Source organism: Bos indicus x Bos taurus, chromosome 28 (assembly GCF_003369695.1).
Source record: "Bos indicus x Bos taurus breed Angus x Brahman F1 hybrid chromosome 28, Bos_hybrid_MaternalHap_v2.0, whole genome shotgun sequence".
NCBI classification, from domain to species: Eukaryota; Metazoa; Chordata; class Mammalia; order Artiodactyla; family Bovidae; genus Bos; species Bos indicus x Bos taurus.
This window is the reverse complement of record NC_040103.1, coordinates 27,734,171-27,751,250: the sequence shown is the minus strand read 5'-3', so window position 1 is coordinate 27,751,250 and position 17,080 is coordinate 27,734,171. Positions and strand designations below refer to the sequence as shown.

At 54.8% G+C, this 17,080-nt stretch overlaps 1 protein-coding gene across 4 annotated transcripts in view; it reads right to left on the bottom strand.

Annotated features, from left to right (window-relative positions):
- Positions 1-17,080, bottom strand: part of CDH23 (cadherin related 23) — a 436,585-nt gene that overhangs the window by 185,217 nt on the left and 234,288 nt on the right. For all 4 annotated transcript variants that reach the window (XM_027530370.1, XM_027530367.1, XM_027530368.1 and 1 more), the window contains exons 12-14: positions 2,714-2,719; positions 776-925; positions 133-291 (exon numbers count right to left, since the gene is read on the bottom strand). In XM_027530370.1, coding sequence (XP_027386171.1) covers positions 133-291; positions 776-925; positions 2,714-2,719 — 315 coding nt within the window. The remainder of the gene's footprint in view (positions 1-132; positions 292-775; positions 926-2,713; positions 2,720-17,080) is intronic.

The window sequence follows — 17,080 nt, the reverse complement described above, 5'->3', positions numbered from 1 at the left end:
ACCTCTGAGGGCTTGGGGGTACCCCCTCCCCCTCTCCCCTAACTGCCCACACTCCTTGGGCAAAATCCCTCTGGACGCCTCCTGATGGTTGACCCCAGAGCTCAGTTGCCCTGTAAGGGAGAGAGGACTCACCAGGACTGTTAGCACTGAGGTCCCCACGGTGACATTCTCATACAAGCTGACATTGTACAGTGGCTGGCTGAAGATGGGCCGGTTGTCATTCTCATTGATGAGGGTGATCTTCACCTTGGCATAGCCCACGTGGTCAGGCACACTCTCATTGGCAAAGAGCTGGGTATGCAGAGCAAGGAACCAGTGAGCACTTGTATGCTCCTGGAGCCCTCGTTCCCATAAGTTCCCCTGGGGCCTCCACCCATCCCAACCCAGAGCACCTGTCTGAGTCACTGCCCATTCCAGATGTGTGCTCCTGGGAATCCCTTTATCAGTGCTCACAGGGCCAGGGTGGCCACAAAATTTGCTGGGGAGGCAGGGGCTAACGGGGGCTGGACTGGCTGAGGCTGGGCAGCAGAGGCTCTCGATGGGCTTCTGAGACTGTGATGGGACCTAATAAAATTCCACTCAATGCTTGGACATTTCCTCATCCTCCTTGAGAAGGGGAGGCCCAGGCCAGCCCCTGCCACAGCTCGGTGGGCTTCTCTAGGTCAGACCCACAGGGAAGAATGGGGAGAGGAGTAGGGGACATTTAAGGGGACGGTGTTGCCCCGTGCCTCACCTGAAATCCCCCTCCCAGCCAAGGAGAGGTGAGGGGACTTACGTCAAAGTCGTAGCGGTCCACAGTCTCATAGTCCAGGGGGATTGCCACTCGGATGCGAATGTCTGCTTTCCCTTGGACGGACGTCGGGGAGATGATGAAGTGGTGGGAGTTATTCCCCACCAGGTACACCTCGAACATGCTGTTCAGGCCCTGGGTCAGAAGAGAGAAGAAACCAGTCAGAGCGTGGGAAGCCAAGGCTCGGAGCGCGGCTGGAGGAGCAGGGCGGCAGGGGAGGCAGATGAGGTGCTGGGACCAGAGTAGGACTTGTCAACTCCCCACCCCAAAGTGGTCTGGCTTCCCCTGTGTGATTCCGGCTTGGCTCCCTGGCCCTCCGGCCCATGTCCAGGCCTTCTGGAAATTTCCTCCAATTCTTTTTGCCTTTATCAGCCCATCAGATGCCCACCATATCTCTTTTGGGTGGTTTGATTCATTTTCCATCTCCCACTCCCTCTTCTGTTCCAGTGACACTAACTGGGGGAAGTATCTGCAAGACCCAGCAGGGAGATGGTAGAAAGAAAAGGAAGAGGGCCAGAAGGGAGTGGAGGGGGATGAAGTAAGTAAGCATTCAGGGTCAGCTTGGACCAGAGAGGGCATGAGGGCTGCAGCTGGCAACTGCTTTTCCTACATCCCCTCTCTGGATTGTGTCAATCAGGGGGAATACTGCCTTCCTTACATGTGCAGTAGGAACTACCCAGATGGCTGAGTGGCAAAGTGAACCCCTGTATTCCCCTCTCTGTGGCCAGCCATGGTGGCCGGGAGGACACAGGATCCCAAATAGTGTAGAGTGCCGTGCCCTTCACTGGTTCTGCCAGAACCCAGCAGCCAGAGGCCATGGTTTCAGGCAAGGAGGCCTCACTCTAGGTCAGGTGTTTCTGATCACTCCAATCAGGGCCAGAGCCCAGGGAGCCCTCAGACGCCACCTGGCTTGTCCTCACACAGGAGGTGTGATATCTCCATGCTACCCACGCCCAGATCAGTGGGAGGAGCCACTACTGAAGGCGGGAGACAGGGCTTACTGACCCCAGAGACTGGCTTCCTCTGAAAGTGATCCAGGCTACTGCATGGGGGGAACTAACCCCCAGACTAGCACCCCCCACCTCAAACCTCAGCACGGGGCCTGTGGTTTGGAAGTAGTCAAGAGCCCCTCTCCACTTGTGAGGAGAAGCCCAATGGGTTCCTGAGCTAGGCTCTCAGCACCAGAAGGATGCCTCCTCCTCCTCAGCCTGCGTGACCCTCCCCCGGCCCAGTGTCCAGCACAGCCCCTCTGTGCAACTGGGGGCTGGCAGGGAGGCACACCCCTTTCCTGGGCTGCCCAGGGATATGTCTGTCGAGGGGCTTCCTTCCAGAACTTGTTTCTGTTGAGAGGGGCATCCAGGCAACCTGGAAGCCTTTACACAGCCAGAGAGGGAAGGATGGTCCCAGCAAGGATAGAAAGGACCCCCTCAGGGAAGCCTGATGCCCCCAGAGCTGTCCATTAGGTGCTCAGATACACTTGTGCAATGAGTACATTTTAACATTTACCCCTAGGTCTCTTGAGTTTTTTCTATTTACAACTACAAATTGGTGAAATAAAGGCACTGCCAATTTAGGGGTCCAGGCAAGCAGTGGGCCCTCCAGGGCCCCCAGGACAGAAGGGATCCCGCAAATTGTGCAGGCAATGCTCTTCTGGCCATGTTGGGCTGTGGAGTTTCCTAGACTCCTTGGCGTAGAATCTATCCGTCAGATGGAGGGGACCAATTAAATGCCCGAAGGGGCACTAATAGCCAAAGCCAGCAGACTGTGACAGCTCCGAGCAGCTGACATCGATACCTCTTCCTCCCATGGACCTTGGCCCTGAGAGGGTGGGGTTTTCTGAACTGTTCCTGCAGCAGGTGGAGCAACACCCCGCCCCCCTGCCCACCATGCCTCCCAGCCTCTGCCCTTCCCAGGCTCACTTACCAGGTTCTATCAGAGGGAGTCGGTCAGTCAAAGGGTATGGAGACAGAGAAGAAGCCGGAAAGGTACCGAGAGGAGGAAGGAATCAGAGAGAACGTGGTGAGGTCCGAGGTCAGGGTAAGGGAGAGGGGCCGAGATGGACCTCGGGAGCACACTTGCTCCAGAGGAATGGCCCCCTCTGCAACTGATGGGCCATGGCCTCTGGGGGCGCCAAGGAGGGATGGGTGTGTGGGGGGCGTGCACTCAGGTGCTGGGGTGTGGGGAGGTCTGTGCAGCCCCACACCTGGGGAGGGGGGACACAGAGGAAGCTGGCACAAAGTTGGGAGGGGGCTGGGCTACTGTCTACCTGAGCTCCCTCCCTCCTGACCGAGAGCGAGGCTGGGAGAGGAGGGGCCATGACCCTCTGTCCTACTCCCAGGAGCCTGGACAGAACCCCTGGAGGAAACAATCCCAAGCATTGTCACGTTTTAATCTTTCTAACACAGAAAATGTCCACAGCATAACAGACGTGGGGAGCCTTCACATAGTTCAAAAGTGTAAAGAGCACACGACAGACACACTTTCCCCACTGTCCCCACCACTGGAGAGTCTTCCCCAGAGACGACCACACCCTGATCTTTAGTATCTTTCCCCAGGAAATCCATGCATATATAAGCACTGTGATCTCTGGCTTGCCTCTTCCACACACACAGTAGCGTGCTTCCACTTAAAACCATGTTGTGAAGCCTGATTCACAATTGTACAAAGAGCTGACAATACGAACAGCAGCCACACAGCACACGCTCACCGCACACCAGTGAACTCTGCCAGAATGACCAAAGAACAACACTCTGTAGTCCTGGTGGGACGCCGGAGCCGAGGCGCCGCCCATCCCTGGGGCAGTGCAAAGCCACAGCAGAGCAGGCAGGCCGCACCGCAGGTGCTCAGATGCCAGGGGGCTTCCGAAGCTTTTCCTCACCCATTACCCTGTGCGAGCTTCTTCCCGAGGGCCACATGATGGATGTGAAGGAACACTGGAGCTTCGGAATGCCTCCAGAAAAAATGGAACTCACAGAGGTGGGCAGCAGAGTGAGGATAAGAAGAGCCCGGTGCGCAGGCCCAGGTGCCTTCCAGACCAAGGGAAGCAGAGTTGGGGCCTGACGTGGGCGTCCCCCAAATGCAGCTCCTGGGTGTAGAGGGGCATGTACTGGCATTTCAGCCAGCAGTATGAGTCGACTGAGCAAACCGAGATGGCATTGCTGAGCACTCCAGGGCCGAATCTAAGAGAACACCAGCGGAAGTGGGCTGCCCCGAGAGAGGTTGTCTTAGGAATGAAGGGAAAATGGATTCCGGGTGGAGAAAGTGGCTTTAAACTCGAAGTCCTTGGGCCTCAGTGTGTATTAGAATCACCTGGAGGCTTGGTAAAGTACAGACTGCTGCCCTCCCTCCTCCAGGAACATCTGATTCAGTAGGTCTGGGGCGGGGGGTGGGGGCAGGGGGAGGGTCGTGAATTTGCATTTCTTACGAGTTCCAGGTGATGCTCCTACTGCTGCTGCTGGTCTGAGCTCACCATTTGAGAACGACTGGTCTAAACAAAGGCGTGGAGAGGGGAATGAATACTTAATAATGAGGCAGACAAGCGAGTTGACTGCAAAGGGTTCGCGTACAGAAACTGGAGAGCCTGCTGGGGTATCAGGGGGTTGTGTCTCTCCTGGAGGCCCACCGCAGGCACCATCTGGAGGGCTCTGGCCTTGTGTCCATGTGCAGTGGGGACATCAGGGTTTAAAAAGGAAGATGAACTTGGCGGCCAAGTGCAAATCACATCCGCACAGCCCTCCTTACCTGGCTGCACATCAGAACTGCCAGTGGAGCTAGAGAAGAAACACAGATGTCCGGGGCCACTGAGTCAGACTCTCTCAGGGGTGGGGCCCAGGAAGCTGCATTTTCTGACGGTCTTTCGCGAACCATGCTGCACAGTCAGGAAGACCTCAGGCAGGACAGGGAGGGCAGCCTGGAGCACCCGCAGGGATCCAGAAGGGCGAGCAGGGCAGCGTGGAGTGGCGGTTACCCACCAGCCACACATCAAAACCGCTGGGGGAGCTTTAAAGTACCCCCATGGTTAGGCTGCACTCCAGACCAAAGAAATCAGGGTGAAGGAGATGAGACATCAGGATCTTGTACTGCTCTCGGGTTACTCGCTCTAACGTGCACCCAGGGATGAGGACTACTCAGAGAGAGCAGCGGTTCTCCTGGCGCGCTGTGGGAACCAGCGGCATTATCCAGAAGCTTGTCAGAAATGCACAATCTGCGGTCACACTCAGAAACTCTGGGGGTGGGGCCCAGCACTGTTTTAGCAGACTCTCCAGGGGTTCTGATACACGCTGACGTTTGAGAATCAGCTGGACACAGCAAGGCTGCTGGCGGGGTGCAGAGCAAGTCAGAACAGTGAGAAAACTGACCAGTGACATGTGGTGGATGAGAGGCTGGAGAGAGGATGGAGTGGGGCTGAGACCATGGCGCACAGAGGGACTGAGGGGACACCTGGGAAGGTGGTGCTGAGCTCAGTGCAGATGCAGAGCGAGCACCTGGCCAGGTATGAGCACTGGGTTTCCTGCCCCTATCCCCCATAGCTTCCTGGCCCCTTTAGGTGAGATCTCTGGGTCTCAAGGCATGAGATCTCTCCCCTGCCCTTGATCTGCCACCAGGGGCTGGGAGTGCACTAGGCTTGATCCTGCAGCTGGCAGGACCCCTCATGTGGCTGTCCTGAGACCCCAGGACCCCTCTGGCTAAATTCTCTCAAATGCTCAGCCTGCTCCTTTCAGAATCTGCCAAGAGGTACTTGGCTTGTGACTCTCAGTCCCTTGGGATGTGTGTATGGGATTCTTAGCTGGTTCACTAAGTGGGTGCAAACCCCCTGTGAATTACAGCCTTTGGCCCAGAGCCTTCAAGAACAGCCACTTCCATACACCAAGCCCCGCCCCCCCCCATGTGCTTCCCATCCTTAACCAGAATCTTCAAGACATCCCACTGACATCGGCATCGGTCCACCCCTTTTTACAGAGAGGGAAACTGAAGCCAGAAAGGGTAACTTGTTCAAGATGCACAGCTTGGGTCAGTACTGACTCATAGAGCCTAAGCCCCTCACCACCCTGCTCTCCTGGTCTCCTGCATATCACTCCCTCTCCAGAACACTGTCCTCATGGGTGCAAAGAACTGGCATTAGATGGCACTGGAGAACCCTTCCTATATTCACTAAATGTCAGAAGTGTGGCCCAAGGGGCAAAGCGTGCCTCTCCCAAGATCAGGGAGAAGGTGGAGGGGAGGGCAGTCAGATGGCAGAGGGTACGCCCGCTCCTCCCAGTCCTGGCTGGGTCTCCTCCACGCCCTTGCTCCTTGCTTGCTGCCAGGCTACTTGGTGAGGCAGGGAAGGAGGGAGGTGGGGAGAGGCAAGAGGCCCTCTTGGAGCTGTCGAGGGGCAATTTTGTTGGGAGGGAAGATAAAGAGAAACATCAAAAGGAGTCCCAGTGTGTGTGGAGAGGAGCCCGGTGGATTAAATTCTTTTCCAGCTGGGAGAGGCGATGAGAAGGCTGATAGCCAGCAGCCGCGGGTCCCAGAGCCGAGCAGCAGCGCCTGCCCTCCCCGCACCAGGCTGGGGAGCCGCCTGGCTGCCCGTGGGGCTGCGACAGTTCGGCTTTATTTATTTATTGGAGGGAGAAGGACGCATGAAATCACTCCTCGCTCCCCCAGCCCCGTGCAGCCAGCTATGATTTGCTTTGCTCCTGGTGACTGAAGTCTTGCCACCCCCCGTGGAGGGCAGCACGCAAGCCCCTGGCCCAAGTTATCAGCTGCTGCCAGAAGGGGCTGCCTCCCCCTGCCTCCTGGAAGTGGAGGGCTGGCCTTGAAAGCGGTCAGAGCAGACACTGCCCGGCAGGGACGCTCTCGCCTCACCTCTTTGCAGCTCCCACAGCTACCACTGGCTCCATGATGGACCCAATGTCATTTTCAACTACGTATTAAGAGTTTATTGCAACTATTAGCTCACTGAGTGTTCACAACAACCCTGGCAGAGGCTGGGGTGGGATTCACACTGGCTGACAGCTGCCATATGCAGGGCCCTTCCCTCCTCCTGGGGAGCGGGTTCTGCCCTGTCAGGCCACTATGCCTGCTTGGGGCTGTCCTGTGTCCTGAAGCTGCACCTGACTTCTCTCTGGATGTGGCTTCCCGCAGTCATCCCCGGTACCTCCCTCTGCAGATGACCCTGTGCCCCAAAGGAGGAAGGCCTGACCTAGCCCCCAGGCTCCTTCCTCCCTCCGACTCCTGCTGGGTTCTCCCCATCCTGAGGCACTTCCCTGCTGATGGTGGCACCAGTTTGCCCCTTGGGGATGCTCATCTCCCTCTGCTGTTGGTCAGGGTTATGGCCGGGTTGGTGATCCATGGTGTAATGTAGTGGGGACAAGGTTTCAGAGTTGGGAAAACAGGCTCTGTTGCTTCCTAGCGGTGTGACCTTCTACTACTGGAGCCTCAGTTTCTTCATCTGTGAAGTGGGGAGAATAAAGCATAACCCATAGGATTAAGCAGCAGTGTCGTCTCTCTGCCTTACCAGGTTTTGGTGGGTGACTTGTGGATTATGTTTTCTTGCTTAAGAAAGGAGTCTCCCTAATGGCAGGAGCCTGTGTGTATTTTTCCTTTGTACCCAAATGCCAGGGGGCCCTCATCCATCCTATGAACCACAAGGTGTCCTGGGAGGGGACCTTAGTTCCTTCCAGAAGCAGAGGAAGGACTAGGGTCACATGTATGCAGGGGGGACTGGTGACTTCGCAGTGTTGTGAGTCACAATGAAGAAGGGCCAGGGACCACTCCAAAGGCACAGAGAGAGCTCTGTGAGCTGGCGGGACACCCTGAGGTGGGAAGCGGGCCGGAGATCTGGAGTGTGCAGATGGGCCCACGGAGTCAGTGCCATCCTCTCAGAAGCCCTGTCCAAAACTTGTGCCAGCCAGGGAAGAGCCCTCTGACCAGTGATTCCAGGGTATGAGACCCTAAACTTCAATGGTGGCTTTGGAGTTAGACCTAAGCCCAGATACAGGTAATACCCTTTCCAGTTGTGTGACTTCTTTTTTTTTTTTTTTTTTTGCACAATTTTATCTCCTTGAGCCTCAACTTTCTCATCTGCAAAGTGGGAAGAATGAAGCCTACCTGATAGGGCTATTGTGGGTGAGCTGCAAAATCTTAGTCAAGTGCTTGGGATGGAGTAAATGCTCAACAAAGGAGAGTGGTTATTACTGTTCTAGAAGGGAAGTGGGGGTACTCCTGGGGTGGGGCTGATTTCTAGACCTTGGTTTGGCCAGGAGTGAAGGTAGCAGGCAGAGGACAAAGGCTTGGCTGTAAGCAAGGGGCCCTAGGTCTCCTTCCCTCCCCCACTGTGCCCTGTTGTCTAATCCATGCTATTGAGCGACAGAAAATCAAAGTCCACAGAAGATGTATTCTTTATCACTCCTTTGTCCATCCTTTCACTTAATTAACTCCAATCAGACATGCCAGAGTAAACTTGGCAGGGAGCTGGCCTCTCCTCGCCCCTTCACCTCAGAATTTGCTACTTCTCCCTCTAGCCCCCACATTTAAGGGGTCACCCAGTTGCTCTGGCCCCGCCTGCCCACGGGGGGCAGCTACCCCAGGTCCACCGCAGTGGGAGCCCGCTGTGAAGTCAGAGTCCAGGGGACAGTGGGGAGAAGCCGTGTGCTGCCACTGCCTCCACCCCCGGGGACCTTCCGGGTCTCCGTCCAGGAGAGCTGATGCTGGCGCCTCCTTGGTAATTTCTGGGCGAACAGCCACCTTGTTTCCTTGTGTCCCTCCCACTCAGGGGCCCAGCAAAGCCCACACACGCCACACGGGGGGAACTCAGCTCTGCTGTGTTTTTCTCTTCTGCATTCCAGGCTTGCCTGGCTCAGAACCTCAGCTTTTCCTGCCTGGGAGTGGGCCACCACTTAGGCCTGAATCGAGGTGCTGAGTCCTGTCCCTAGTTGACCAGCTGTCCCAGTCGGCCTTGGCCTGAGAGTCCCCAGGGTGCAGCAGAGTGGAGGCCAGGCCTCGTTTCAGGCTCTCCGTCCACCTGTACCCCTGTCCCAAATTTCTGTGTGCTTTGGACCCTTGAGCATCGTGAGCCTGAGGTCAGGAAAACCAGGGATCTGAGGTTTTCTCTGGATCTGCTGTTCCTCTCTGGGGCAGGCCCTTTTGTCTCTCTGGACCTAAGTTTTCTGACCTGCGAAATGGGGAGCATGGACCAGGTGATTCTCCAAGGCCCTATTATTATTGCCTTCTGTGCTCTTTCCAATTGCTCTTGCTCCTCTCGTGTTCACTCTGTCCACTCCTTCCCTCTCTCCCCTCCCCTCCCTCTCCATCGTTTCTTTCTTCTTTTTCTATCCCTCTTCTTCCTGCTTTCCTCCCCTCCCCTCTCGCCTTCTCCTTTTCATTTTCTCCCTCTCTGCTTTACCGTCTACCTCCAGCTCTTCTTCCTTCCCTCCTCCTCCTCCTCCTCCTTGGTTCCTCTCTCCAGCAGATCCCACCCTCTTCTCCCCAGGTTATCTGTTGAATTCCACACACGCCTGCACAGACGGGATCAATCTGAGACTGCCTTGCCTTCAGCTTATCTCTGCTCCAAATGATTGATTTTCCCTCTTTAAGAGTAATTTGCTGGTGAATTCCATGTATTGCAAAAACCCCTGTGAAATCTAATTCAATTCGATTGGCAGCTGGCACTTTGGAGAAAGAATACTGGAGAGCTGTCAGTTCCATTGCTAGCAGAGGTGTGTATTATTCGTCTACAGGAGAGGGCTCGAGGCGGGCAGGTGCTCCTCACCTGCTCGTGCACACCTCTCTCCCTCTCTCCAGAGGGATCTGCTCTGTCAGTCCCACAGCCAGTCCCAGCACTTCTGGGAGATGAATTATATACAGTGTGCACCGGGTCCTTGCGTTAAAGTAAATGAGGGACAGACACTTTCAAATTCTGTTTTCCTAATTTGCAGCCCATTACCCTAGTACACTATGGGGATCTCACACTTCCGAAGCCCAGCTACACCTGATGGCCTCTTTCTTTGCGCCTGTCCCCACCCCTCCTGTCCCTGGGCACTGAGTCCCAACTCCAGTGGCCTAGCAAAACCCATGTCACGTAGTGGGAGCTCAGCTGTTGTTTCTTTCTCTTCTGTGTTCCAGGCTTGTCTGGTTCAGAGCCTTGGGGTGGGTCCCCTCTCAAGCCTCTATCAGAGATGATGGGCAGTGCTCCTCATTGACCAGCTGTCCCAGTCTGTCTGGGACTAAGAGCGTTCCCAGGATGCTGGTTTAAAGTGCCAAAACCTTGGCAATCTTAGAAAAATTAGGACAATAAAGGTTCCCCTCTCTATAAGGAGAGTCTGAGAGCCCGCAGGGGCCAGCTGGCACCACTGCTCAGGTGGCGGCATCCACTGGGTGTGGAAATCAAGGAGTCTAAGCATCTAGTTCTAACCACACTAGCCCTTGAGTCCCACAGGTGGTCCACAAAGTCTGGGCTCACTTCAGAGGCTCAAGCCCCCACGCAGCTCACACCAGCTGGGCCTTATCAATGAGGATGCGTGCACGGCTGACCAGCAGCTCAGCCCTGGTGTCTGTGCATCACAGGTGCCACTGGTGTCCATTGGATACAACAAAGCTAACTGTGCCATCATCCCCAGAGACGGAACCAGACACTCTGACCTCATTCCTATGTCCCAGGCCAATAGTCATTTCTGGTGGGATCCAAATCTTTATTTAGGCTGCCCTGGACTTCTAGGGGCCTGAGCAATCAGCCCAGTGGGCACTTACTGAAACAAAGTGGCTTCAGGGGATACTGGTCAGGAAGACTGCTAAGTCACTTCAGTCGTGTCCGACTCTGTGTGACCCCAGAGAGGGCAGCCCACCAGGCTCCCCCGTCCCTGGGATTCTCCAGGCAGGAACACTGGAGACTAGGCTCCCCCTGACAGTGCCTGTGGGTGTGGCCGAACAGCAAGCTTTATATGGAAGGGACCTTTCCAGGCCCACACATGCAGGGGACTGCTGCCCAGGCCAGAGGTACTGGATTGGTATCTTGAATGTAAAGGGCAGAGGGACCAAGTGAGATTCACGAGACCTGAGCTCTTAATTCTGGAACAATATGCTCCACCCCACAAGATCCCAAGGAATCCAGGCCATGCCCCCTCCCCCATCCTTTCCTCCCTCCCTCCCTCCTGCATGGGACCTTGTTTGAAGGAACCTGCCCTCAGTGGAAAGCTTGAAGAGTCCTCGTGGCCCTGCCTGCCAGCATGCGGCCACTTTTCTAATAATAAGGTCTGCTGTTCTGATCAGAATCTGCCAACTTGGATCTCACTCGCATGCCTGGCTTTAATTCCCTTTCTCGCTCCACCAGCGAACTCTGCACCAGAGTTTTGGCTGGGGTTGGGGCAGTGCGCTAAAGGGTAAGTGTACTCAGAGGTGCTGGGCGAACAGGCCAAAATGCAGGATAAAAGGGTGTGCATCCCAGTCTGCCCCAAGGCCAGAATCATCCTGCCCCTCCTCGGGGCACCTTCTGCAGAAGGCCATGTGGCCTCCTGGGCAGGGGGCAGCAGGAGGAGGATGAGCCTCGCTGGCGCTGGCGGAGGGGGGCTGTCCTCAGCTTCAGAGCAGGGAGGGGCAGGGTGTAGAGCTGGCCACGGACCTTGCACTGAGCAGCTGCCTGGCTCTGTCGATTTACCATGCTAAAACTATTTCCCTGTTCCCACAGAGAGAGAAATGTGGCAAGGCAAAGAAATCTAAACGCCTTATGGAAATCAGGAGGGGGACTCTGCCTGCTGCTAATCACACCACTTTATATTCCTCTGCCTCTCCAATAGTCAGTCCACCTTCAGCGTGCCTCTGGGTGGCAGGGAGGTTGCTGAGAGGGATCCCATTGCATCAAGAGGCTTGGGGTGGTGTAGGGTGGCTAGAACTCAAGACTGTTTAGAGGCTATGACCCTGGGTGTCTTGGGAGCCGGAAGGGAGTGGGTGAATTCATTTTCCTGCTCCCAGCCCTCTGCCCAAGTGGACTGCCCAGCCTTGGCGCCCCTTCCCTCAGAACACAGGCACCATAAGTGCCCTATGGAAAGCATCCTGGGCTGGAACAGGGCACTGGGCTCCTGGCAGATGGGTGACCATGCCTGATAACAGTGTCACTCAACTGCCCCGGGGCATCCTGAAGTCAAACCCAGGCACAGCTCAGGTTTGCAAAGAGCACTGTCTATATGACCCATGCCACGCCTTTCCAGGCACACAGCTATTGGACACATAGTAACTGTGGTTAAACAGACAAAGCAATACAGGCCTGAGTGAATGAGCTGCGCGGTGTATCTGTGAATATACGGGTGTGAGGAAAAATGTCTGAAAATCGAGTCTCTAACACAGAGACTCAGAGAGCGAGCAGGTGAGGACGATGGAGGAAATTCAGATAAAGAACTAAGTTCAGGAGCCTGGCCATGGTGGCAGATGGTGGCAGCTGCCACCCTGTCTTCCATCTAGGCTCTGCCCTGGCCTGCCCTCTGAGCTTCTGCCACTTCCTTCCCTGGGACTCTAAACGCGAGCCTCGCTCCAGCCCTCAGCTTTTGCACAAACGCCACATCTAGCCCTCATCCATTAGTGCTATCTGCCATCACCCTCGTCTCTGTCCCGTTTCTCCTTCTGTCCAGATTAACCAACCTAAAGATGAATCAGCTCTGAGGGTACCACTTGCACTCAAGAACTGTCGAAGGCTCCCAAGTGCCGACTGAACTGGGTTCAGACTCACTGTGTACTCATGGCCCTCCAGCCTACCTTTCTCGCTTTATAGGAGGGTGTATCACATACGTGTTGAATTAAATGCCAGGGAGGGAAGGGCAGTGCTGAGTGTAAAATCCACCAGTAGTGTTATTTATGTTGGTGCTTTTCACATCATCTTTTTGGGGAGGATGAGGGTGGAGAAGTCTTCAGTAATATACATTTTTATAAATTTTATAACGAACATGCAGTGGAATTGACATCTGGGGGCATACACTTCTATAAACCTTAGAACGTATAGCTTGGCTTTCCCCATCACAACCAGGCTACAGATGTCCACCCCAACCCCAAACTCCCTTTTGCTCTTTCTTTCCAGTCATCCTCTCCTATCCTGAAACCCCTAGGAACCATTGATGGGTTGTCTGTCACTGGAGTTTTGTCTTGCAAGAATGTCACAGAATCACTCGGAAGCAGCCTTTGAGGCGGCTGCTTTTGCTCAGCAGAATGCCTTGGGAGATCCATCCGACTCTCACTTCACCTCGGAGGCCTGTGTATTTCAGCACACTCCCGTTCCTGTAGGATGAGTTCGCATATCTGCCAGGACTTCGGAGCTGGGGGAGGAAGCCCTGCATCCCTCTAAGAGGCGGGCCATGCTGGTGCACTGGGGAGAGCTTTGAAGGTGGACTCAAGAAGACGGTTAAGTGGATTAAAAAGAAAAAAACAAAGCCTGGTGGGCTTGCTCGGTAAATGTTAGTGGATCTGGGCATTCCCTAACGAGGGTAATTAAGAGTCCTTGTGCTGAAAAGAGAAAAGTAAACACAGACACGTATGCTAATTGGGGACTACTGGTGGATGCTCAGGCAGCGCCTGCTCCCTCTGCGCTCCACTGCCTCAATCGTTCTCCTGTCCTTCAGTGCTCCCTCCTGGTCCTCCTCCTCCCTCAGGGGCGCTTCCTTCTCAGTGTCTCTGCCGTTTCATCCTCATCTCCCCTAACTGTGAGGTGCCCTCCGGCTGCTTGGCCCCCAACCCTGCTCTCTAGTCTACCTGTACCCCTTTCCTAGGTAAGCCCAGTTAGACCCGTGACTTTAAGATTCAGACGCTGGCAACGATCCTGTTTCCTACTTGGCTTCCTGGCACTTCTATCTGAATGTCTAACAAGCAGGTCAAACCTAACGTGTTGAAGGCTAACGTACAGCTTCTGCCTTCTCCTTACCAAAGCTACTGCTTCACTGTCTCAGGAAGTAAGACTCCAGGTTCCTAACTGCTCAAAGAGCTCCTGCAGCCATTCTCAGTTCAGCTCAGTCATGTCTGATTCTTTTCGATCCCATGGAGTGCAGCACGCCAGGCCTCTCTGTCCATTACCAACTCCCAGAGCTTATTCAAACTCATGTCCATTGAGTCAGTGATGCCATCCAACCATCTCATCCTCTGTCGTCCCCTTCTCCTCCCGCCTTCAATCTTCCCCAGCATCAGGGTCTTTTCAAATAAGTCAGTTCTTTGCATCAGGTGGCCAAAGTATTGGAGTTTCAGCTTCAGCATCAGTCCTTCCAATGAATATTCAGGATTGATTTGCTTTAGGATGGACTGGTTGGATCTCCTTGCAGTCCAAGGGACTCTCAAGAGTCTTCTTCAACACCACAGTTCAAAAGCATCAATTCTTCAGTGCTCAGCTTTCTTTATAGTCCAGTGACCCTCATCCCCCTCTCCACCCCAGCAAATCCTCTCCCTTCAAAACAGGCCCTGGAGCTGTACACTCCCTACCCCTGCACACATCTTACTGCCCTTCCCTCCTAGGAATGGCCCCGCTCTGCTTTGTCTATGAACCCAGGCAGCCAGCACATTCTTACAGTTTTTGAATTGAGATACAGTTGATCACTTTAGCTGTTTTAATGTGTGCAGTTCAGTGGTTTTGAGTATATTCGCAATACTGTACAATGACCACCTATATCTAGTTCTAAAATATTTTTATCACCCTGAAAGGAAATCCTGTTCTATAAGCAATCCCTCTTCATTTCCTTTCCCTCGGCCCCTGTGACCACTGGTGTGCCTTCTGCCCCTACGGATTTGCCTGTTCTAGACACTCCACGGAAATGGAATCACCCACGAGGGGGCTGTTTGCACCTGGCTTCTCTCACCTAGCATCCTGTTTTCTAGGCTCTGTGTTACATCGTGGCTCAGAACTTCAGTACTGTAACAGATCTACAGTATTTCACTGTATGCCACACTTGTTCACCACTGTATACCACATCTGTTTGTCCACTCATCAGGTGCTGGGTATTTGCGTTGTTTTCAGAGTCTGTCCTCTTGAAAAACTTTAGTCAGATCAAGTCTCTCATTCGCTGCTCACTGCCTTCCTGCTGAGCCCTGACAGCAGCCAGGCCCGTCCGCCTCCTCCGCTACCCACGCGCCTCCGCAACCTGCAGCCACACTCCTGCTCCACAGCCACCACCCCAGCTGCTCCCTCTGCTGGGAACGCTCTTCCTCCAAATATCCACAAAGCTCACCCCCACTTCACTGAGGTCTCTCCACAGACATCATCTTATTGGGAGACTTCCTCTGACCCCTTCTCCTCCCCAGCACTCCCTCAGGCCCCTCACTGTGCTGTCTTTTTTTCCATGGCTCCTCTCACCACTTGACATATAATAATATATATCGATTTGCTTCTTTAGTCTTTTACTGCCCAAGGGCTGTGCTCAGTTATGAACAGGGCCTAAAAAGCACGTGGGACGCAGTAGTTGTTCAACAAATACTCGCTGAATAAGTGAACAAATGATCCATTCCTGCCTTCCACTCAACGTGGGAGCTGCTCTAGGGCAGCCCTCTCCTGCCCTTGGCCTGGGCGCTCACTGCACAGCAAGCTTCACTAGCCGCTGTGTGCGTTGGCCCTGCTCTGTGACCTCAGGTGGAAGGTTCCTCTCTGAGCCCGTGTAAGAAGAGCAGAGGTGACATGTGCCTGCTGACGCCAGGCTCTGGGCCCTCATCAGGATGAAAGAGAGGAAACGTGCTCTGCTCTGTGCTAGAGTATCTTTCCAACCTGGGATGTGTGCATTCGGCAATACTCATCTCAAAAACTTCTCTCACTTCCAATTCTTTTTTCAAATTCACTGGGGAAATTAAGGCCTAGAGAGGAAGGAGGAAAGCTTCCCCCAGGCCTTCACGGACAGTGACGATACAGCCACGAAACCCTGCCTGGCATGGAAGGCCTCCCACCCTCTCGCACCCCGCTCCTGCACCATTCTCCCCTCTCCGGGGACAGAGGAAAGCAGGGGAGGAGGCTCCCTGCCCTCCGTGGCGGCCGGCCTCACTGCAGCAGCCCTGTGGGGCCCTGTGCTCCCTGTGCCTGCTGACAAGGAGGTTTCCCAGCCCATGATCACGGTGATGGGGAGGGACACCAGCCATAGCGCCCAGCCACACTGTGCTTACCCTTACACTTCAAGTCGGGGATGAACAAGGCAACCACCAATTGCTACTGGGGCCATGATGGGGGGTGGCGAATGGGGCAGGCGGGGGAGGGTGGGAGTCAGAAACCACCATTTGGAGTGAGGCTGGGCTCAGCAGGGCCCATGGTGAAGGGGCACCAGAGTGGGCATGACCCAGCCAAGTAGCGATGCAGACAGGGTGAAAGTTGTTAGTTCTGCTTCTGATCTGGGTGGGGGTCTTCAGGGAGGCCAGCTGCTGCTTTTAGGCAGCACGACTCTGAGGATAAAACGATACATTCCAAGGGGAGGTGTGGGTGTGGGGAAGGGAGCTGAGTGAGAGGGGAGCAGTCCCCCAGATACAACATGGACGATGACCTCCAGCGGCTGGTGGGGACTTCAGAGCCACAGGTACTGGGGTGGGGAGGAGTGAAGTATGGGCGCTGGCCCTGCCTCACACCCCCCGCCAAGGCTAAGGGGCCTGGTGTAAATAGCACGCTAATTAGATTTACGGCGAGACTAAATTAGGAGGTGTCTGAATCACGCTGAGGATACCCTCTGGTCCTGGGAGAGGCTAGGGCTTAGCATGCTGGGAGGAATCACACCACAGGATGCAGCCACGCACAGAAAAATCCTAATAATCATCGTCGTCATAATAAGAACCTCAGCCAAGGCAACTGGGGAGAAATTAATGGGAAAAAGCACTAATGGGGCCACCCTGCTCCCCCTGGCTTCCCTTTCAGAGTGGCTTTGCTTTGAAGCCAACAGATGTTTTCCTGGAGAGCCTAAATCTTGAGACAGGAACCTTAGGAATGTGCACTGAAGCCAGGACAGGGCCAAGGTCGCGCAGACAGACCCCTGCCCGCTGCAGAGGCAGTGTTCACCCAGGTCCCAGCCGTGTTGACTGTGCTTTGTGGGGGTGCTTAACCCCTGCTCTGCAACAGAACCCGAAGGAGCAGTGGGATGGCCACCTGGCCGGGGGAAGATGGGTTAGGCTGGCCTCCTCTTCTCTGTGTGCCTGGTCTTGGTCGTTTCCTGGGCCAGATCACCCAACCCCTCCCTCCTGGCTGCTTTGCTTCAGTGATGAAGTCATGAGCTGGATGAGGCACCCAGAATGTTGGAGGCACTCCATCTACTGCCTTTATATCCCCTGGGGGATTCGGTGGGAGGTGGGAGATTTCCCAGATCCCAGTTATCTCCCTAATGG